Source organism: Saccopteryx bilineata, chromosome 4, assembly GCF_036850765.1.
Source record: "Saccopteryx bilineata isolate mSacBil1 chromosome 4, mSacBil1_pri_phased_curated, whole genome shotgun sequence".
NCBI classification, from domain to species: Eukaryota; Metazoa; Chordata; class Mammalia; order Chiroptera; family Emballonuridae; genus Saccopteryx; species Saccopteryx bilineata.
Genome location: NC_089493.1, coordinates 205,809,187 through 205,831,806, shown reverse-complemented (window position 1 = coordinate 205,831,806; position 22,620 = coordinate 205,809,187). Strand labels below are relative to the sequence as shown.

The window sequence follows — 22,620 nt, the reverse complement described above, 5'->3', positions numbered from 1 at the left end:
ATTTAGTTTAACTGTATTAGGTTTTATTGTAAGTAAACCTTCATTATACCAAATATACCAAATTAAAATAGAAAAACAAAAGTGTGTAAAATTTACTAAATATATTTTTCAAGTAACAATACAAGAACACAGTATTTCAATACTCACAACAAGTAAGTTCATAATAGTATGTCCTATCTCTCCAAAGAGAGGTTTTCGATCTCTGATACTTGTTAGAGGGGCAGGGTATGCTATACATAAGAAATAAAAACTGGTTACTGTCAAACAAAACAAAATAAACAGTCTTGAATGTATTTCCTTTATTATTTTTCAAAGAATATAAATAAATAGACCCCCAATCATTTCTCTGGGGAAAATGAGAGGCCCTGGCTGTATAGTTCAGTGGATAGAGTTGTCCCAGAGCACCAAGGTCACAGGTTCAATTCCCCAGTCAGGGCACATATGAGAAGCAGCCAATGAGTGCACAATTAAATGGAACAACTAAGTGGACCAACCTCTCCCCATCTCTATCTCTCTCTTTCAACTCAATGGAAAAAATTTTTAAAAAGAATGAGCTAGCCCTGGCCGGCTGGCTCAGTGGTAGAGCGTCGGCCTGGCATGCAGAAGTCCCGGGTTCGATTCCCGGCCAGGGCACACAGGAGAAGCGCCCATCTGCTTCTCCACCCCTCCCCCTCTCCTTCCTCTCTGTCTCTCTCTTCCCCTCCCGCAGCCAAGGCTCCATTGGAGCAAAGATGGCCCGGGCGCTGGGGATGGCTCCTTGGCCACTGCCCCAGGTGCTAGAGTGGCTCTGGTCGCAACAGAGCGACGCCCCGGAGGGGCAGAGCATCGCCCCCTGGTGGACAGAGCTTCGTCCCTGGTGGGCATGCCGGGTGGATCCCGGTCGGGCGCATGCGGGAGTCTGTCTGACTGTCTCCCTGTTTCTAGCTTCAGAAAAAATACAAAAAAAAAAAGAAAAAAAAAGAATGAGCTAGACCAGGCAGTGGCACAGCGAACAGAGGGTTGGCCTGGGATGCAGAGGACCCAGGTTCAAAATCCCGAGGTCACCAGCTTGAGCATGGAGTCGCTGGCTTGAGCGAAGGGTCACTGGCTTGAGCATGGGATCATAGACATGACTCATGCTCATGAGAGCTTGAAGCCCAAGGTCGCTGGCTTGAGCAAGGGGTCACTGGCTCAGTTGTAGCTCCCCAGTCAAGGCGCATATGAGAAAGCTATCAATGAACAACTAAGATGCCGCAATGAAGAATTGATGCTGCTCATCTCTTTCGCTTCCTGTCTCTCTCTCTTTCAGGAAGAAAGGAAGGGAGGGAGGAAATTAATGACATTAACCTATACTGCATATCTAGAAAGTGCTACATGGAACTGGGAGCTTTAAATACTTACCTTATTTAAACCCTATAACAACCTGATAAGGCAAGTATGTCTATCTCTACTTCATAAATGGAAAAGTAGATAAGTTAAAAACTGGTGAAAACATCTGAAACTAAGCTTGCCTGGTTCCAAAGCATTTAATCTTTTCACTATGTTTTTACAAAATTATGACAGTTGGAAAATTACAATAACTTGCTGGACCCCCCATAAAATTCTGATAATTTAAAGAGAAATATGAAGAATTAAAGATTTTAAAGGCATGTACAATTAATGTTCAATTGTGCTAATTTATAGATTTATATAGTAAACTTATAGTTCTTAGGTCAGCATGAAAAAAAGAGCCGAGTCAGAGAAATCAATGTAGAGAAGGAGAAGGCACATGGCATCTGTCACCTAACTACTTTTTTCTTTCATGGGCATGATAAATACTGCACACCAAAAAGAAAAAGATACCTTGCTGGCAATGCAGCAGGAACTCTGGAAGAAAAGGAAGGTGAAAAAAGGAAGGTAAGACTATTTTTATGATGATTAAAAAGCAGATACACTTTTTTTTAAAATTGCCTGACCAGGCAGTGGTGCAGTAGATCGACCGTCAGACTGGGATGTGGAGGAGCCAGGTTCAAAACCCCAAGGTCACCGGCTGGCTTGAGCAGGGGGTCCCTCGGTTTGCTGTAGCCCCCAGTCAAGGCATATGAGAAAGCAATCAATGAACAACTAAGGTGTTGCAACAAAGAATTGATGCTTCTCATCTCTCTCCCTTCCCGTCTGTCTGTCTCTATCTGTCCCTGTCTGTCTCTGTCACAAAAAAAAAAAAAAAAAAAAAAAATTTTATTGACTAGCTGTACCCGGCCACACGTTGCTGTGGCTCAGTCTGGTAAAATGGAAAAGAAAAAAAAGAGAAAGCGCAAGTTTCTAATATGTTTAATTTCTTGTGGTTATACAATATTTTTTGTTGTCCCAGTCTGTGCAGATATAGAGATGGTCTGGTTTGCCGACTCTAGAACACGCAACATATCATTGTCCATGTGAGAAGCAATCTGTGTGTAGATCTAAAGTGCACAATTCTAAAGATTGGCCCTGAACTTTGTTGGTGGTGATTGCAAACGCCAATCAAATTGGGAATTGCAAATGGCATATCCATTGGAATCACAGGAATGCGAGGAAGGAGGACATCTTCACCTTTGAAAAGTCCTGTCAAGATTGTTGCTTCTACGACGTTGCTCATTAATTTTTTCCAGTGCACAGACCCAAACACTTCATGTTTTACCATGAAATCCATCAGCGATTTCAGCTTCTGTCTGAAAACACGTGCTGTGATGTCATGCCTATCCACCGGCGATTGGCCAGGAAGTAAGAGCTGTTGTGTATCGTCCCAAGCTGGATTGCATGTGAATGTAATGAATAGGTCTGGACGCCCATAGTGACGAACATACAAAATTGCATCTTGAGCATACTCATGAATATAACATGGGCTGCCTGTATATGAAGATGGCAAAATCATTAGTCTTCCAACGTTAGTTGTACTACCGTCATTTACAACTGCATCTCGCAAATGAACGTATTCTTCAGAGCGAAGCTTGGCCTGATTCAAACGGAAGAATATCAAATGTTCTGTTTCGATTTTTGCATACATATCTATGATGTATTGGTGAAATAATTGACGGCATTTCAAAATGTGATTGTCTTTATTTTCTCGAATCATTAATTGGTATGAATTATTCATTGCGCTGCATTTCATATTTGTTTCTTCGCCATATTTACCATCTTAACGTTGAAGTGATATCCATTGGCACCATCCCAAAAATGATTGGATATTGCAGGGTATTGTAGCATCGAAGAGTTTCTGCAAGTTTTGTCAATTGATTGTTTCTCTGATGAAGAACAATTTCTCTAGGTTGAAATTGATTTCCGACTATAACAATTGCCACTTCGTCTATAGTTGGAGCATTGAATCTTCGCACATGTTATCCAGCAGCCGTTTTGTCAGCATGAATAACAATCTTGTGTGTATCAGATGGCATCATGTCAATTGCTGTTTTGAACAAACGCACTAAATTGTTTTCTTCTTGAAGAAGCTCTTGCAGTTGGGAAATGATGGACCTTTTTATGCCGGTAGAAATTCTGCAGCGTGCATTCAATTTATCATTGCCATCACTGATGAAATACATTTGTAGGAATTTATGTTGACCATCTGGGAACGGAAGCGAGGAGCCGGCTTTATAATAAATTTGTCCTTTCACTTTGAAAGTTGGCATGAATTGAGCTGTTACGATTTCTGCGCCGAACGACATCATTTGGAAGCATGAGTTCTATTTCCTGATGTTAGATAGGAAATGCTTTGATTCAACCGTGTATCCAGCAAGCAAAGTTTTTAATGGCTCTGGTGGTTCTCCAAGTTGAGGCATAACACATTCCTTTCGTTTCTCCATTAAATTTCAGAGCCTTGCAATAAGGACACACTTCAGTCATAGTGCCGATGAGAACATGCCGGCTCAAACTATAATTGTAATCATGTGATTGCTGAGCACAGAGTCGTGTTTGACGCTGATCTGCTGTTTCTCACTGATGTCTTTCAGCCATTCTCAGCCTGTCCTGTTCATTCTGTTGAGAACGAAGCAGATCTGAAGCTGCAGAACACAATCGTCGTGCTCGCAACCGTGCATCCTCAAGTCTGGCTGCACGTAAATGGATCGTAAATCGGAAACAGTGAAATGGAATCGTAAAATATTTAGTATAGCATGTGCTGCTTTTACATCCAACAGATGGTGCTGATTTTCAAAAAAAGCATGTTTTTACCTGTCACAGGTGTGACATCTATATCTATATAATAGTAGGTATATAAAAAAGAGCGTATTCGAATGCAATGTTGTATCAAAATTTCAAAGCAATCAGTGAAGAACTTTTGGAGATTTAAGATTTTGAACAAACAAACATTTACATTTTTATTTATATAGATTTTAGAGAGAGAATAGAGGGAAAGAAAGGTGGGAAAAGAAGCGGGAAGCATCAACTCAATGTAGTTGCTTCTCATATGCACCTTGACTCGACAAGCCTGGGGTTTCAAATTGGCAACCCTCAGCATTCCAGGTTGATGCCTTATCCACTGCACCACCACAGGTCAGGTAAAAAGCAAAAACAAACAAACAAAAAACAGATATATTATTATTTTTTTATTATTTTTTTATTTTTTGCATTTTTCTAAAGTTGGAAACAGGGAGAGACAGACAGACTCCCGCATGCGCCCGACCGGGATCCACCCGGCATGCCCACCATGGGGCAACACTCTGCCCATCCTGGGCGTCGCCATGTTGCGACCAGAGCCACTCTAGCGCCTGAGGCAGAGGCCACAGAGCCATCCCCAGCACCCGGGCCATCTTTGCTCCAATGGAGCCTTGGCTGCGGGAGGGGAAGAGAGAGACAGAGAGGAAGGCGCGGCGGAGGGGTGGAGAAGCAAATGGGCGCTTCTCCTGTGTGCCCTGGCCGGGAATCGAACCCGGGTCCTCCGCACGCTAGGCTGACGCTCTACCGCTGAGCAGATATATTATTTTTAACCTTCAGCTTAGGTAATGGGCAAACAACCTTCTCGACACCTTAGTCGATCATTGATTGCTTTCTCATATGTGCCTTGACTGTGGGCCTTCAGCAGACTGAGTAACCCCTTGCTCAAGCCAGCATCCTTGGGTCCAAGCTGGTGAGCTTTTTGCTCAAGCCAGATGAGCCCGCGCTCAAGCTGGCGACCTCGGGGTCTCGAACCTGGGTCCTCCCGCATCCCAGTCCGACGCTCTATCTACTGCGCCATCGCCTGGTCAGGCAAAACAACCTTCTCTAATACCTGTGATACAAATATACTTTTATAAAATGCTAAGAAAACTATTTTAAAAATTTAAGTCAGGGTGAGTCACATATTTGCTATTACAAACATATCGGTAGTTTTTTAAAGGATAACTAAGTTATTTGAAGGATAGAGGGTATAGACTGGAAAAAAAAAACCCTAAGATAGTAATAAAAGATATTAAAATGATAAATGATATAGTAATTAAGGTAAATACTGACATCTTACTTCACCTCTTATGAATGAGGGAGCATCATTGTTCCTTATATAAGTAATTTTATTTAAAACACTATTTTCAAAAGGTTGTGGTTTAAAATCACATCTTGTCAGAGTTACAAAGAGATCTCATTAGTCATCTAATCCAACATATAATAATATTCCAACCAAATGTTCAACATAATAAGACTCATGGGGACTCTAACTTTTGTTAACTTTCTGTATGTACATTATCACTATAACAATCACAAACCCCACCACCCCACACTTCAATTCAAGTGTAAAGAGGGATGCGAACCAGTAACAGCAAAATGCCAATCTCTAAAATCAGCAAAACATAAAGAACTCAGAAAACAGCTGAAACGAGCTAATTCCTATCTATAGCTGCTGGTTTGCCCTCATCAACACTATCAGCTATCATAGCTTTACATCTCCAAGCCCTGTGTATCTTTTGAGAAGTTCCTCATGTTGCTCTATGATTTTCCTTTCAGTGTATGAAAACCAGACTTAGCATCTAGAAGTAATACAGGCCAAAACTGGCCAAACTTACAGACTGTATGTTCCATAATTACTTAAGATTAGCTAGTATACTAATCTAACCTTCCATGAAAAAGCATTCAAATATTAATGTCAGAGACAAAATATTAGGTTGAATAGATGTGATGCTTGGCTCAAAATGAAAATTCTTAATCTTGTTGGTTCACACAGCATAAAACCTGAGATAAAAGTTAAATTTTGTTACTTTTTACACAATTTAATATCACATATTTAATCCTAAGTGATAATAACCCTCCCCCAAAAGTCAGTTTAATAAAATAAAACTTGCCAATAGAGGGATTTAAATAAATATCTCTTTCACTAAATTTGTCCATTTTGAAATAGTAATGGTGACTTTATTACCCTACATTTAATTTTCCTTCACAAAAATCTATTAAATTATATTACAATCAATTGTATACAATTTCATTTAGAAGTGACTTCATTAGATGTGATGTATTTCACATGCAATAAATAAATTATTTCTTGAAAAGAAAAGGATAAAATATGGGAACTCAAAAAGTTTAACATTGAAAAAAATTTCAACTTAGATATAACTAACCATAAGTATATATAAACCTGGACCATTATTTCAGAACAGCTTCAGAATCTGCAATTATATTAGGGGTAAACTTGTAAAGATACACACAAACTCACACTCAAATATGCACATATACATACATTATACATAAATGATACAGTCGATATCACTTTTGGATGATAAAGCTAAATGTCAGAAATATAAAAGTAAAAGAAAGGTGCCCTGGCCAGTTGGCTCAGCGGTAGAGTGTTGGCCCAGCATGTGGAAGTCCCGGGTTCGATTCCTAGTCAGGGCACACAGGAGAAGTGACCATCTGCTTCTCCATCCCCCACCTCCCTTCCCTTCTCTCTCACTCTCACCCCCCACTCCCACAGCCATGGCTCAAATGGTTCCAGCAAGTTGGCTCTGGGCACTGAGGATGGCTCTATGGCCTTGCCCCAGGCACTGAAATAGCTCAGTTTCTGAGCCACAGAGCAGCGGCCCCAGATGGGCAGAGCATCACTCGGTAGGGGACTTGCTGGGTAGATCCCGGTTGAGGCGCATGCAGGAGTCTGTCTCTCTGACACCAGCCTCTCACCCTCTCACTTAATATATAAAAAAAAGAGAGGTAAAAACAACCTCAAACTTAATAAAAATGGCAACCACTATTTTTAAATTATTTCCTTCTCTAAAAATAATCCACTTTTTTCCTCCATTGATTTGAGAGAGAGAGGGAGAAAGAGAGAAACATCATCAACTCAGTGTTCCACCTAGTTGTTCCATTTAGTCATGCATTTATTGGTTGCTTCTCATACGTGCCCTGTCTGGAGGGTAGAACTCACAACCTCCATGCACTAGGACAACAGTCTATCCACTGAACCACCTGGTCAGGGTCAAAATAGTCAACTCTTTTTTTTTTTTTTTTTTAATTTATTTATTCATTTTAGAGGAGAGAGAGAGAGAGAAGGGGGGAGGAACAGAAAGCATCAACTCCCAAATGTGCCTTGACCAGGCAAGCCTAGGGTTTTGAACTGGCATCCTCGGCATTCCAGGTCGATGCTTTATCCACTGTGCTACCACAGGTCAGGCAATAGTCAACTCTTGATTACAGTCAGTAACTGAAAGCAGTAGCACTGATAACCCAAAAATCCCTTACGTTTTGCTCTATAATGTACACAAACTGAGGGGAGCAATAATTCTTAACAGGTAGGCAACAAAAAATGAACTCCCTACAGTACATGCTTTTATGAACAATTTTCAAGGTTCAGTATGTTTTGCTCTAAAACTTAAAAAAAATATTTTTAAAGTAACTTAATATAATAATTATGAACATCTAGAAACTTCATGACATACCAAGGTTTTCAGACTAATTTGGTAGTAAAAGAGGGCTGTTTTAGAATTTGAAAAGTACAGCAAAACAAAAGTGGTCCCATTAATCCATTAAAAAATTGATTTTAATGACATCCCAAAATTCTTATTTTACATTGTCAATTTAACCTATGAAATTTAACTTATTATTCTAAAACTTACCTTTATATTCTGCACCCAATCTCAACATTAAACGCATAGGGAAAACCTTTGCCCAGGGTATCTCTAGCTTCTGGATAAGAATTCCACAAAGAAAAGGATTATTTGGTAACGGGAGATCGTCAAGTTTCTGAAAAGTAGGTGTAATAAACAGGAATCCTCCATGGTCTTTGCTACCGAGAAAACTTTCAGTAAAGGTAATATTGTCCAAGTTTTCTATGTATTTTCCTGGGAATAAAATTAAAAAAATTTTTAAGTTGTTTTAATGAGGCATTTTGAGTGAATATCTCAATACAAACTTTCTTAAATAAAGGCAAAGTAGAATATTTTCCTCATTTCCACTCTTGAAGAAGCATCTATTAAATACCTTGTGTGTACAAGCTCAGTTATTCCTGGAGATAGGGAATTGTGAACAAAAATTTGAAAAGGCTTTTAACCATAAGCTATTTTATAAATTTTCGCCTTACTGCATGGTAAAATGAAAAATTATAATGTCCCCCCAATCTTATACAAACAGCGACCAAAATATATAGACATAAAAAATTAAGAAGGTAAATAACTATAATATATTTCACTTCCAAAATGTTTTAAATCTGTGTAAAGACACTAATTATATAAAATACCAGATTTAAAGAGACTGAAATGGTTAAGATCTAAGAAATCAATAATCTCTTCACAAAATGTATCTTTAGTATAGCCAAAAACATAAATGCCTTTAATTAATTTATATACCCCCTAGTCTAAACAGTTCAAAATAAAAAGCTATACCTTTGAGAGCATCCTTATATATGGAGATAAATAGTCTGAAGATGTCCTTAGGGATAGTATCTTCATTTGGCAAACATAACAATAGAATAATAATTTCTGCCTGTCCCAAGCCATGCAATCCATTGGTTGAGAAGTACCAATATTTGTCTGAGGAATCTTAAGTGATAAAAGCATACAACTATAAATGTCAACTTCTATTAACCAAAAAAGTAAATATAATTATCCTTTGCATGAAGTACAAATTTCAAATTCCTTATTTTCCCAGAGTGTGCCTCACAAAAGCTTTAAATTGAATTGTATAAGATTAATGTAAAAAAGAGAAAAGATGAAAGATTATCTTATAGAGTAAATAAATAACACTAAAATAAAAGATGCACTAATATGCTACATGTAGTGGGTAAGAATCAAGTTAGTTTCAAAGAGAATGAAAGGCTGAGAGATGCATTATTGAGTAGTGAGGATTATTTATTACTGAAGATCATTTACTTGCTTATTTTTAATTAAGTCACAAATCATTGACTTTAAACTGTCTTTATTGTTTATCTCAGGATTCTTGCTTATCTCAATTACCAAACTTCAATTTATCTAGATGCAACATGAAGTATAGTTATATCTGTATCATGAGCATCAAAATACAGCTCAGCTATGAGACCATGACCTAACAGGACTTACTGAGGGACACTAGTAAAAATCTGTAAGCTTGTATTTTTAGTGCTACTGAATATAAATTTACAAAATTTACTTATATTTGTATTTGGCTAAAAAACTAATATCCAGTACTGCTTATTTTCCATGATTGCCAGTCAAAATCTAATATGAAGATGTAATTAATTCAGAAATCCTGCTTACCAATTAGGCAAAGAAAGATGAATCATTACTTACAAAATACTAACTTGATATTCACGAGTAGATTGGCATTTAGGACAAAAGTAACAGGATTAAAACCTTCGTCTTCAAGAAGCATATTGATTTGCTCAAGAGATGGGTGTTCTTCTACTACAGGCACTAAATAATGAAAATGACATATAATTAGAATAAATATGACTTCCTGTTAAATATGCTTGCAGTGAAAAAAAAAAACCCAGAACAGATTTATAAATGCACCAATGGCTGAAGAACAAATTTAAACAAAAGCAAACACGTTTCATAGAGTCAATCAGCAGCCTGGACAACTGTTATAATACTCATTTTTACTCTTCTATTTATGTAAAGATATTAATACTCTAATACATATAAATCCTGGTATATTGTATATACACAAAAATGTTGATTACACAGCATATTTATATAATTTTAGCCCCTTTAAAACTTTAAAACAAACACTTTTATAAAGTGGACTTCAGTCTGTGAGCCACTCCAATTATAAATTCTGAACTTTACAATGCATAGAAAGTAATCTAAACCAAGTTGCACACGCTATTTACTGACATTTGCCCTGTTAGTGACAGGTAGCAAAAAAATATAGAAAAATATAATCAACAGAAAAATATTCGTGGCGTGCAAAGAACAGAAAGGTTAAGGTATTTTTGCCACTATAGCCAGGTTCATGAAATAGCTCCTACTGACATAAAGAGATCCTAATCCCCATTACCCTACATTATCATGCACAGAGCATAATCACTTCATGTTGCAGGATGCAGCATAACGCCTGGGATAACAAGGATGTGTGTATCCTAGGGAAATAGTATGAAGTAGGAGTTAGCCACAGGATCTCCAGCTTTGGAAAGGGCCTTAGAGATTATCCAGGTTCTTTTCTTTTAAAAAGAAACAGGACCAAAGAGATTATATAACATGCTTCAAGTTACACACATATTAAGTAGCTGATGAGAAATTAAAATTTGTGGCTTTGTTATCCAATCTTTTTTTTTTTCCTTTTTCATTTTTTTGTGACAGAGAGAAGGAAAGACAGGGACAGACACACAGGAAGGGAGAGAGATGAGAAGCATCAATTCTTCATTGTGGCACCTTAATTGTTCATTGATTACTTTCTCATATGTGCCTTGATGGGGGGGGTAGGGTTGGGGGGCTACAGCAGAGCAAGTGACCCTTTGCTCAAGCCAGCGACCTTGGGCTTCAAGCCAGAGAACTCTGGGCTCAGGCCAGCAATCCCACACTCAACCTGGTGAGCCTGCATTCAATCCAGATGAGCCCGCATTCAAGCTGGCAACCTTGGGGTTTTGAACCTGGGTCCTCTGCGTCCCAGTCCGACACTCTATCTACTGCGCCACAGCCTGGTCAGGCTCCAATACGCTTTTCTTTAAGAGGCACTATGCTCCTTTAGGAATATGATATGGAATCAAAACTCTAATATAATGGAAACATTTTCAGGGCTAAAAGCCCATGAGTTTCCCTGTTGCATTGGACTTTTGTCTCACTTTAAGTTAGGGATGTGATAAATGAATCATATTCAACTCAAAAGTTCCGATCTTTTTAGAATGTTTTTATATAAGACTTTCTGTAAACCAAAGTTACCAAGCCACAATATATGTTTTAATCAAATTGTCTCAGTCTAAAAATTGCATTTCATACAACATAGACAAAATTCACCAGTACATTCTTTAAAAAAAGAAAAAAAATCTTTTAAAAATTTAAATAGCTGCTATTCCTTCCTACCTGATTCATTTTCTCCAGATACAACCAGAAGAGGGGGCAAGCTGTCTTCATCATTAGGTAGAAGACTAATCTTTCTGCATACATTCTTGTCAATACCACAGAGTAACCTATAATCTGAAGTACTACCAACAGGTGGATTGCTGTTAACTAAGACACCAGTACAACTCGATGGCTCCTCAGTCCCTACAAAGACATCATCATCTGGCGTAAAAGAACCAGAAGTGAGTGACCCCTCAGTTCCTGTGCTTATGGGCAGTTTTTCTACAGATGAAACCTGAGAAACAGGACTCTGAATTATCTTGTTTCTTGTAAGATCTCCTATCTCATTGTTCAGTTTTTCCGCTGTAGTAGAATGGGCGTGATCCACTGCGTTTACTGTCTGTAAAATATGGAATTTAAAAAAAATCAGCTTATATCCTGAGTTCAGCTGTGAAATGTTCATCTCTATAGCCAAACATATCTTTTTAATAAGAATAAATAAAGCCATAAAGGGCTAAAATATTCCTCAGAAGCTAAATCTAAGAAACAGTATCATTTTGCTTGTTTAAATTCAGGAGCATAAGGTTTCGCTTACTGTATGTTCAGGTAGGTACTAAGGACTTTAATTTTATAGACTGGAAAAAGGAAAACTTCAGGATCCTATACCATATCCCATGGTGAGCAAACTTATTTCAACCCAGGCTCGCCTTCTCATGACAGCCAAAAATGCCGTGGGTAAACAAGAGAGAGGAAGAGAAAGACAAGAGGGGACTGGTTAGGAAGCAGAGAAGTAAATATAGTCCACAATAGTAACTACCAGTAATAAACTACATTTCAAATATACTTAAACAAAGTGTATTTAGTCCCTTTCTTTATAGACTGGTCAAATCTGAGTAAATATGAACTGAGACCATTTATGAATTCAAATAATACTTACTAGCCTATTTAGAACTTTCATTTTGTTAAAATATTGATGGAGGTTAGGTGCTTGCTCAGAAACACTTTTGGCTAGTTGTAAAATCTAGCTCCTGAACTCTTACTGACAAACAGCATACATTGACTGATATGGTATGTGAACTTGAAGAGAGTTCACATACATATCCATCTTGTCCAATGTATGTATCCAGAATAAATCAGATAACTGGTACACAGTAGATGCTCAATAAATATTTGTTTAATGAACAAAAACATCCCTACTTCATGTATTAATACTTCTATGAGCATTTTGCTATTTTACAAACACCTAGCACATTTGTGTAAATGCAATACCACCATCAGATACTTTACTAAATCTTTGAGAATCGTTAAATAATAGTCTAAATCTCAGTTCTATTTCCCTACAACAGTTATTTCTGAAAATGTGGTGCAGGGATCCCTGCAGTCCCCAAGACTCTTTCAGGAGTCAGTGAGGTCCTAGGATTTTCTTCATATAATTTAACCAAAAGAGATATCACAACAGACTGAATATATAAGCAGTTATAAGAATGTGTCTTCTATTAAGCCAGACATTAAGCCAAAAATATAAAATACTGTTATTCCTCTGAGTAAATTTTTGTTTTGAAATTTTTCTCATAAAAATATTATTTCTATTAATATGAGTTTTTTTTATTAAGAAATTTTTAAATATTTTGTTCATTTTAATATTAACACAGTAGTTATCAATAGGTATAATTATCAATAGGTGTAACTCACATAACTTATAGCTCTTTGGCAGTCTCGATAACTTTCAAGAGTATAAAGGAGTACTGAGAGCAAAAAGTTTGACACTGAAAAACGTAAAATCTAAAATATATTCAGTACATCATATATTTCTCACTTTAGGAAGCCCACAGCATTGGGGGGGGAAAGTTCTCTAATAACCACATAAGGAATTACCTACAAAATAACTTTTTATCAGATTAAGTCATTCTTTATATTTCTTACCAAGGGCAGATCTGGTAAAAGAGGGCTACTAAAGTCTTCAGAATATCTTTTATTTCCAGATGACAATTTTGTTGTATCTGCAACTTCACCATTGGGCAATATACCATCCGCAAACCATACTCTCTTCTGTTCTTTGGAACATAATCCTAGATTCAGTGTAAAAAGGAAAGCATTTTAATTTGGCAATACTGCAATGATTTAATACAAAAATAGGTAAGGAAATGGTTTCAAATTTGCTACCTGTTGTCAAACGCTGCATTCTCAGGGTTGCAAAGTCCTAGCTAGAGCCGTGATGGGAGAACCTTTTTATAAAAACCGCCCACTTCTGCAATGCTGGTCAACCTGGTCCCTCCTGCCCACTAGTGGGCATTCCAGCTTTCATGGTGGGCCAATCGCGGCGCCGTTTGGTTGCTCTGCTACCGCCCCGCACTGCAAAAGTGGGCGGTTTTTATAAAAAACGTTTGCCATCACAGTCCTAGAGAAATGGCCTTATATCTACCCAGAGTGGAAATCTTTTTCAAATTCGTACAAAGGCAGATGACCCTTGGAATCATGTACTCAGAAAAGGAGTACACGGATATGTTATATATATATATATGTATATGTATATGTATATGTATGTGTATGTGTATGTGTATGTGTATGTGTATGTGTATATGTATATATATATATATATATATATATATATATATATATTTTTCCCCCCCCCTGTATTTTTCTGAGGCCGGAAACGGGGAGAGACAGACAGACTCCCGCATGCGCCTGACCGGGATCCACCCGGCACGCCCACCAGGGGGCGACGCTCTGCCCACCAGAGAGCGATGCTCTGCCCCTCCGGGGCGTAGCTCTGTTGCAACCAGAGCCACTCTAGCGCCTGGGGCAGAGGCCAAGGAGCCATACCCAGTGCCCGGGCCATCTTTGCTCCAATGGAGCCTCGCTGCGGGAGGGGAAGAGAGAGACAGAGAGGAAGGAGAGGGGGAGGGGTGGAGAAGCAGATGGGCGCTTCTCCTGTGTGCCCTGGCCGGGAATTGAACCCAGGACTTCTGCACGCCAGGCCGACGCTCTGCCACTGAGCCAACCGGCCAGGGCCGGATATGTTATATTTTAAAGACACAGGGGTCATGTTTAATGCCTATATTATTAAAACTAAGTTCGTGAGTGTGGAGACCGAATAAAATTTAGAGCACAGGAAGAAAAAATTGACTAGATCAAAGACGATAAAAGCAAATAAAAACATGAAGAAAAGAAAAATGCATAAAAAGTCTAAAAAAGAAAACAGGATCACTCGTGCATCAGACATAATTTCTTTTAATTTATTTAACGAGAAGCATATTTTATTCTTATAATGTAGATATTAAACTTTATCAATATTTTCTACCCATAGAACTAGATATCGGCATAAATATTTGTTTTTTTATTAAATATTCATGGAGAAGGTTATGAAAATTGTTGCCAGATGATTTTAGAATATAAAAATTAAAAAGATCAATATATCTACCTTCTAAAACATAATATAGGTAACACTAAAAAAACTGGAATCATATATAATTTTTGCAATATGGATGTACAGATTAAATAAGTTGTCTTTATTGTATTTGCAGTGCTTTTATAATTTAATAATTTAGGATGTCAATACAAGAGAATATATAACCATTTCTAAAAACAAATTTATTTATCTTTAGATATAACAAGGGTAGGCAAAAGTAGGTTTACAGTCATTCATATGGAAAAAGACATGCAGGCTTTGATTATTTTAAAAGCTTTTTTATTTAACTGTTTTGCATACTCACAACTGTAAAGCTACTTTTGCCCACTCCTTTATATGCTGAATCTCCTTACTTAAGTTATAATGATAAATGGCAAATAGCTGTTAAATGAGAGATAAACTAAAGTTCAAAACAATTGTTACAAGTATTTGAATTTGCCTTTAACTGACAAAAGTTATTTTCTAGCATGTTACTGACTAATAGTTTATATTTAAAAATGTATATGGAGCCTGACCAGGCAGTGGCGCAGTGGAGAGAGCCCTGGACTGGGATGTGGAGGACCCAGGTTTTTTTTTTTGTTTTTGTTTTTTTTTTAATTTTTTTTTTACTTACTTATTTTTTTTTAGATTTTATTTATTCATTTTTTTTTATTAGAGAGAGAGGGGAGAGAGAGAGAGAGAGAGAGAGAGAGAACAGGGGGAGGAGCTGGAAGCATCAACTCCCATATGTGCCTTGACCAGGCAAGCCCAGGGTTTCGAACCGGCGACCTCAGCATTTCCAGGTCGACGCTTTATCCACTGTGCCACCACAGGTCAGGCGAGGACCCAGGTTTGAGACCCCAAGGTCGCCAGCTTGAGCAAGGGCTCATCTGGTTTGAGCAAAGCTCACCAGCTTGGACCCAAGGTAGCTGGCTCGAGCAAGGGGTCACTCGGTCTGCTGTAGCCCCACGGTCAAGGCACATATGAGAAATCAATCAATGAACAACTAAGGTGTCGCAACTAAAAACTGATGATTGATGCTTCTCATCTCTCTCCCTTCCTGTCTGTCCCTCTCTCTCTCTCTGTCTCTGTAAAAAAATAAAAAAATAGCCTGACCAGGCGGTGGCACAGTGGATAGAGCGTCAGACTGGGATGCAGAGGACCCAGGTTCGAGACCCCGAGGTCGCCAGCTTGAGCGCGGGCTCATCTGTTTTGAGCAAAAGCTCACCAGCTTAGACCCATGGTCGCTGGCTCCAGCAAGGGGTTACTCGGTCTGCTGAAGGCCCACGGTCAAGACACATGAGAAAGCAATCAATGAACAATTAAGGTGTTGCAACGTGCAATGAAAAACTAATGATTGATGCTTCTCATCTCTCTCCGTTCCTGTCTGTCTATCCCTGTCTATCCCTCTCTCTGACTCTGTCTCTGTAAAAATAGATAGATAGATAGATAGATAGATAGATAGATAGATAGATAGATAGATAGATAGTATATGGACATGACACCAGATCCTAAACTACAACAGGCTGTAAAAAGAACAGACCATCCAAAAATTTAAAAAACATTTTTAAAATTGTGGTAAGATACATATTTAAAAACAGATTTTTAAGGAAAGGGCAATACACCAGTTATTTACTTACTGTCTCTCAAACCCAAGCCTACCCTTCCCCACCATTATATCTTTGATGCCAGGCTGGAAGTCTGGAAAGCAAAACTTCCAGAACCCCTTGCTAGCTGACTCTAGTCAGGTTCAACCAATGGCACTGGTGGGAGATTAGTGGAGAAGAGAAGGAATTCCTTCTGTTTCTAGTCCCTGCCAGAATTCTCGAAGCTACAGTGCTACAGTACTACAGTTCTAGTTACTTGTCTCATAATTTTCAGTACTCCTTTACATCAACCCAGGAATACTCCTTCAGTCATCTGAGCACTAAACCTATTAGGCTCCTTGAGAGGTCTAGCATTTGCCTGTTGGTGTTCCTTGAGAGGTCATAGCACCAGCCACATGGTACCTCAGTCCCTGAATCCCAGACCTGAGAACCAAGTACCTCCTGGTGCTCCTGCACTACGCTCCAGTAATACCACCTCTCATGGTTTATTCCTCCAGTCCTATAAGTGTTGGTTGCTCCTGCTGTTATTAATATGAGTCACCTGAGCATGCCCTTTTTGCTCTTCCTGCCTTCTAATATACATGTATAATCAGTTTCCTGTATTAAATTCATTCTGATATCTAGTCTGGTTTCTCTTTCTTCACTAGACCTTGTAACACTAGAAATTTTCTATTTTAATAATTGACCTTTAATCTAAGACACATTTTCTTCTAGTTACCTTCAACACATGGTTGTTTAAGGGCTGAGATTGGTAAAGTCGTAGCTGAAGGTATATTGGATGTCTGGGTCTCTCGAAGAGGCTGGATGGCGGCACATTCCTCAGAATGATTAGATTTAAGATCAGAACCAGTTGGGCTCATCATCCTTTCAAATGCCTGAGCTATAAAGGGGGGGAGGGAAAAATGTTAAAATCTCATATGTTTTTTAATTTCAAAGTAAAGTTTCTATTTCTATTATAGATATTCTATTTATAGAATATTCTGATAAATATTCTATTTTTCTGGCCCTGGCCAGTTGGCTCAGTGCTGGAGCGTTGGCCTGGCGTGCGGGAGTCCCGAGTTCGATTCCCCACCAGGGCAAACAGGAGAAGCGCCCATCTGCTTCTCCACCCCTCCCCCTCTCCTTCCTCTCTGTCTCTCTCTTCCCTTCCTGCAGCCAAGGCTCCATTGGAGCAAAGTTGGCCCGGGCGCTGGGGATGGCTCCATGGCCTCTGCCTCAGGTGCTAGAGTGGCTCTGGTCGCAACAGAGCAAAGCCCCAGATGGGCAGAGCATCGCCCCCTTGTGGGCATGCCGGGTGGATCCCGGTCGGGCGCATGTGGGAGTCTGTCTGACTGCCTCCCTGTTTCCAGCTTCAGAAAAATACAAAAAAGAAAAATTCTATTTTTTCAAGTTGTAGGGAGAAAAAAATCAATGACTTAGCAAGAAAAAGAAGTGGTACTTGACAAAGATAATGTCCTTACTTTAGTTAGCAGCACTCCACTTCAGTAGGAGCTACCAATTAGTTATTTCAACATTATATTTAGATTATGTTTAATACCTACTAAAGAAAATTGTTATTTAATATGACTGTTTTTGCCCTGTACTCCTAGAGTCTATTTTCAACATACTTCAGAGTGATTCTTTTAAGACATAAATCATATCACATAATTTCCCTATTTAAAATCCTTTATGATTTCCCAAACAGAATAAACATTTGTTACAATACCTCACAAGACCCTACAAAGCCTGCATCCCAACTTGCTCTGCCTTCCCAGTTACTACAGTTTGACCTCAGCTCTCACTACAATTCTACCTGTTCATCATGATCCAGCCACCCAGGCCTCCTTGTTTTTCAACAAGTCAAGAAGCAATCTTGCCTGAGGAGGTGGTGGCACAGTGGATAGAGTGTAGTCCTGGGATGCTGAGGACCCAGTTTTGAAACCCCAAGGTCGCTGGCTTGAGAGTGGGCTCATCCGGCTTGAGCACAGGGTCACCAGCTTGAGCTTGGGATCACAGACATAACCCCCATGGTCGCTGGCTTGAGGCCAAAGGTCACTGGCTTGAGCATCTCTCTCCCTTCCTGTCACTGCCCACCCCTAAAAAAAGAAGCACTTTCCTAGTTTCTCTTTACTAGAGAACTCTTATCCTTCTCTTTGCCTAGAATGTTCTTCCCATAGATACTCATATAGCTTTATTCTCTTTAAGTTTCTGCTCACGTCATTATTATAAAGCCTTACTCTGACCACCTTTTAAAAAATATAGCCTCAGGCCCTGGCTGGTTGGCTCAGTGGTAGAGCGTCAGCCTGGCGTGTGGAAGTCCCAGGTTCGATTCCCGGCCAGGACAAACAGGAGAAGCGCCCATCTGCTTCTCCACCCCTCCCCCTCTCCTTCCTCTCTGTCTCTCTCTTCCCCTCCCGCAGCCAAGGCCCCATTGGAGCAAAGATGGCCCGGGCGCTAAGGATGGCTCCGTGGCCTCTGCCTCAGGCGCTAGAATGGCTCTGGTTGCAACAGAGCCATGCCCCGGATGGGCAGAGCATCGCCCCCTGGTGGGCACATGCAGGAGTCTGTCTGACTGCCTCCCTGTTTCCAGCTTCAGAAAAATACAAAAAAAAAAAAAATACAGCCTCATACTACCAATCTGTTACTATCTAACCCTCTTATGCTTTTTTAATCTTCATTTAGGATATTATCATCATCTAATATTCTCTTTGTCTACTGTCTGACCATTTCTCCCACATTTATAAATTCCAATGAGAACAAGGAGTCTATTTTGTTCTCAGCTGGAATTCCAAAATGCAGAATAGTACCTGAATACTGCCAAATGATTTTTCATTCAAACAACACAGAACAGCACTGGTAGCTCACCCTTTAGCATACCTCCAAACTGATCTGCTATAAACGCTGCCACTAAAATTGCCTTCCTTAATTGTCAGTAATAGCATTCTCATTAACTGGCTTCTACTAACCAAGTGAAATCCAAACATCTTACTCTGGGTTTCAAAGTAATTTTGCTCTTGCCCTAAATCAACCTAATGGTACTCATACACATGCCTCCTTGAAATTTATAATCTCAGAACAACTCTCTCATTATCCACAATCTTCATTTGAACCATTTTTTCTTCTAATCATAAAATGTGTCTCACAACTCTTGAACCATCTGTCTTTTCTTATTTAATAACATTACTTTAAATGATCACTTCTACCATTTTCAACCCTAAAGGCAATATTAAAATAAATTATTTGGCCCTGGCCGGTTGGCTCAGCGGTAGAGCATCGGCCTGGCGTGCGGGGGGAACCAGGTTCGATTCCTGGCCAGGGCACATAGGAGAAGCGCCCATTTGCTTCTCCACCCCCCCCCCTTCCTCTCTGTCTCTCTCTTCCCCTCCCGCAGTCAAGGCTCCATTGGAGTAAGGATGGCCCGGGCGCTGGGGATGGCTCCTTGGCCTCTGCCCCGGGCGCTGGAGTGGCTCTGGTCGTGGCAGAGCGACACCCTGGAGGGGCAGAGCATCGCCCCCTGGTGGGCAGAGCACCGCCCCTGGTGGGCGTGCTGGGTGGATCCCGGTCGGGTGCATGCTGGAGTCTGTCTGACTGTCTCTCCCCGTTTCCAGCTTCAGAAAAAAAAAAAAAAAAAAAATTATTTATGTTTTCTTGTGATGTATAATGATAAAGAAATCAAAAATGAAATTATATGCTATAAAATATTGAAACAGAATAAATAAAAGATAACTAAATAAACAAATCCACTTCAAAATAATTTTTTTAATAAACCAAACCTTTAATGACTATCTTCTCCCATTCTGGATTCTTACACATTCAGAATATGTTTTAATGTTCGCTTAAGAATCTGACCTGTAGCCCTGGCCGGTTGGTTCAGTGGTAGAGCATCGGCCCAGTGTGTGAAAGTCCTGGGTTCGATTCCTGGCCAAGGCACACAGGAGAAGCGCCCATCTGCTTCTCCAACCTTCCCCTTCTCCTTTCTCTCTCTCTTCCCCTCCTGCAGCCAAGGCTCCACCACTGGAGCAAAAGTTGGCCTGGGCACTGAGAATGACTCCATGACCTCTGCCCCAGGTGCTAGAATGGCTCCAGTCGCATCAGAACAACGGCCCAGATGGGCAAAGCATTGCCCCGGTGGGTATGCCGGGTAAATCCCTGTCAGGCACATGCGGGAATCTGTCTGCCTGCCTCCCCACTTCTCACTTCTGAAAAATACACACACACACACACACACACGCGCGCACACAATCTGACCTGTAGGCCCTGGCTGGGTGGCCCAGTGGATACAGTAGTGTCCCAGCATTTCAAGGTCATGGGTTCAATCCCCACTCAGGGCACAGACAAGAAGCAATCAGTGAGTGTAGAACTAAATGGAACTAAGTGAGACAAGTTGATGTTTCTTTCTCTCCCTCTTAGTTCTCTCTCCTCAGATCAATGGGAAAAAATTTTTTAATTAAAAAAAAAAGAATCTGACCTGTCAACTCAAATGTTTCAAACCTTCATGGCTAACAGTGCAAGCAGTTATCTTCTCAGCTACTGAAAACAGTGTAAGAAAAAACAAAACAATTATAAGCACTTAAACTAACCTCTTCTTAATGGTGATGATATGGATACATAAAAAATATTCTATTATCTTTTAGAACACATGTCAACAGCAGGGAGCAAAGCTGCTTACCTCAAGCTAACAGACTCACATCAGAGCTTTCTGAAGAACTGCTGAAAAAATTTATTTTCATTCAAAAGAGAAACAAATTATTATCTGGTACTTACTTTCCTGGCTAACAAGAAGCACTGCTTGATCTTATACACAGGCCTGATCTTTAAAAAGTTCCAAATTATATTTGCTAGAAATTAAACTGTCAACAAATCTTAGAAAACACCAAGAAGTACTCAAAAGAACAAATGTGTATTTGAGGGAAAACACACACACACACACACACACACACACACACACACACACGGCGAGAACTCAAGAGCACAATGATTACTGCTAATAATGGTAGCTACTTAGGAAGGAAGAAAAACAATGGGAAACACATACAAACAAAATTCTAAAATTGAGAAGAAAATAAAAGGACAAAAATGTACAAACAGCATGGCAATTCTATAAATTTATTAAATCATAGATATTACTACCTTATCTCTTATTCCCATTTTCAGTTGTAGTTTCCTAAAGGGTGAGAATATTATCTTGCCTTGTGCTATTAACAGATAAGATTAAATATTACTTATTGGTATTCCATAAATGTTTAGGTTAAGATAATAATGACAACAATGATGATGGCAACAATATTCGGATGAAAGGCAGCACTCAGGCACGTGGTACCTGTTAAAGTTTAGTGACCTGCCACTCCAGAAATGGAATGATTCCTGTCCAGACTGGCAGTATTGTGACAGTGGAACAGAAAGAGGAGAAACCAATCCCTGGGACACCCCACCTAACCCAGATAAGTCAATACTAGGTCCTTGCCTTAATAAAATAAAGAAGTTTATCTCTGTCACAATCCAGTTTTTTTAAGATATTCAATTACTTAAAGAAAACCTGTCAGGTTACTACTCACCTTTATTAATGGTTTCACAGCAGACCACACATACTCTTGCTTCCTTTTCTAGATACTGCAGTTTACACTTCCTATTACAACAGACACCACAAAACACCTATAAAGAGTAAAATACCAAGTTTGGTTCTGTTTCAAGCATACTTATACCTACTAGAGGTGGGGGGGAGGGATGTCCAATATCTAATTAACCAAAAAACCAGTTTTCTGATTACTTATTCTAATTATTATAATCATATATAGTTATTAAATGCTTTTATCTTTTACTTAAATGAGGTTTCTGCAATTTAAAATTGTATCTCTAACAAGAATTCCTTTAGCTCAATTCTGTTCATTGGAAAGGAACAAAAATTTTCTCTACTGAGTAAGTTTATAATTTAAAACGCTGTATATAGTTCTTTATTCAAAACCTTTAAAAGTAAAATATTACTATTTTTCTAAGAGTAGGGTTGATCTGATACCAATATATTATTTAAAAATGATGAATAAAAAAATGCAACGTTATTTCTACAGCCAGCTCTCAGAGTAGTTTATAGATTATTAAGGCAGTCAGAACACAAAGGAGGTCAGCTTCACTGTTCTAAACCCTGTGTAAGCCAATTTGGTTTTTTTTTAGTGTTTATCTGACTACAACACTAGCTGCACAGTACTTCTGAAATTAAGTATTCAAGGACAAAAAACCGATCTGGCTGAATTAGGAAAACCTAATGCATTATTGTTAGACAGATAAGGAC

At 39.2% G+C, this 22,620-nt stretch overlaps 1 protein-coding gene across 6 annotated transcripts in view; it reads right to left on the bottom strand.

The window, feature by feature from the left end:
• ZFYVE16 (zinc finger FYVE-type containing 16) overlaps positions 1-22,620 on the bottom strand; it is a 58,779-nt gene that overhangs the window by 12,892 nt on the left and 23,267 nt on the right. For 5 of the 6 annotated variants that reach the window (XM_066273667.1, XM_066273666.1, XM_066273663.1 and 2 more), the window contains 8 exons: positions 21,890-21,986; positions 17,074-17,235; positions 13,284-13,429; positions 11,382-11,760; positions 9,651-9,773; positions 8,769-8,924; positions 8,004-8,228; positions 148-230 (listed from right to left, as the gene is read on the bottom strand). In XM_066273667.1, coding sequence (XP_066129764.1) covers positions 148-230; positions 8,004-8,228; positions 8,769-8,924; positions 9,651-9,773; positions 11,382-11,760; positions 13,284-13,429; positions 17,074-17,235; positions 21,890-21,986 — 1,371 coding nt within the window. The remainder of the gene's footprint in view (positions 1-147; positions 231-8,003; positions 8,229-8,768; positions 8,925-9,650; positions 9,774-11,381; positions 11,761-13,283; positions 13,430-17,073; positions 17,236-21,889; positions 21,987-22,620) is intronic. The other variant, XM_066273668.1, reaches the window with a different exon arrangement.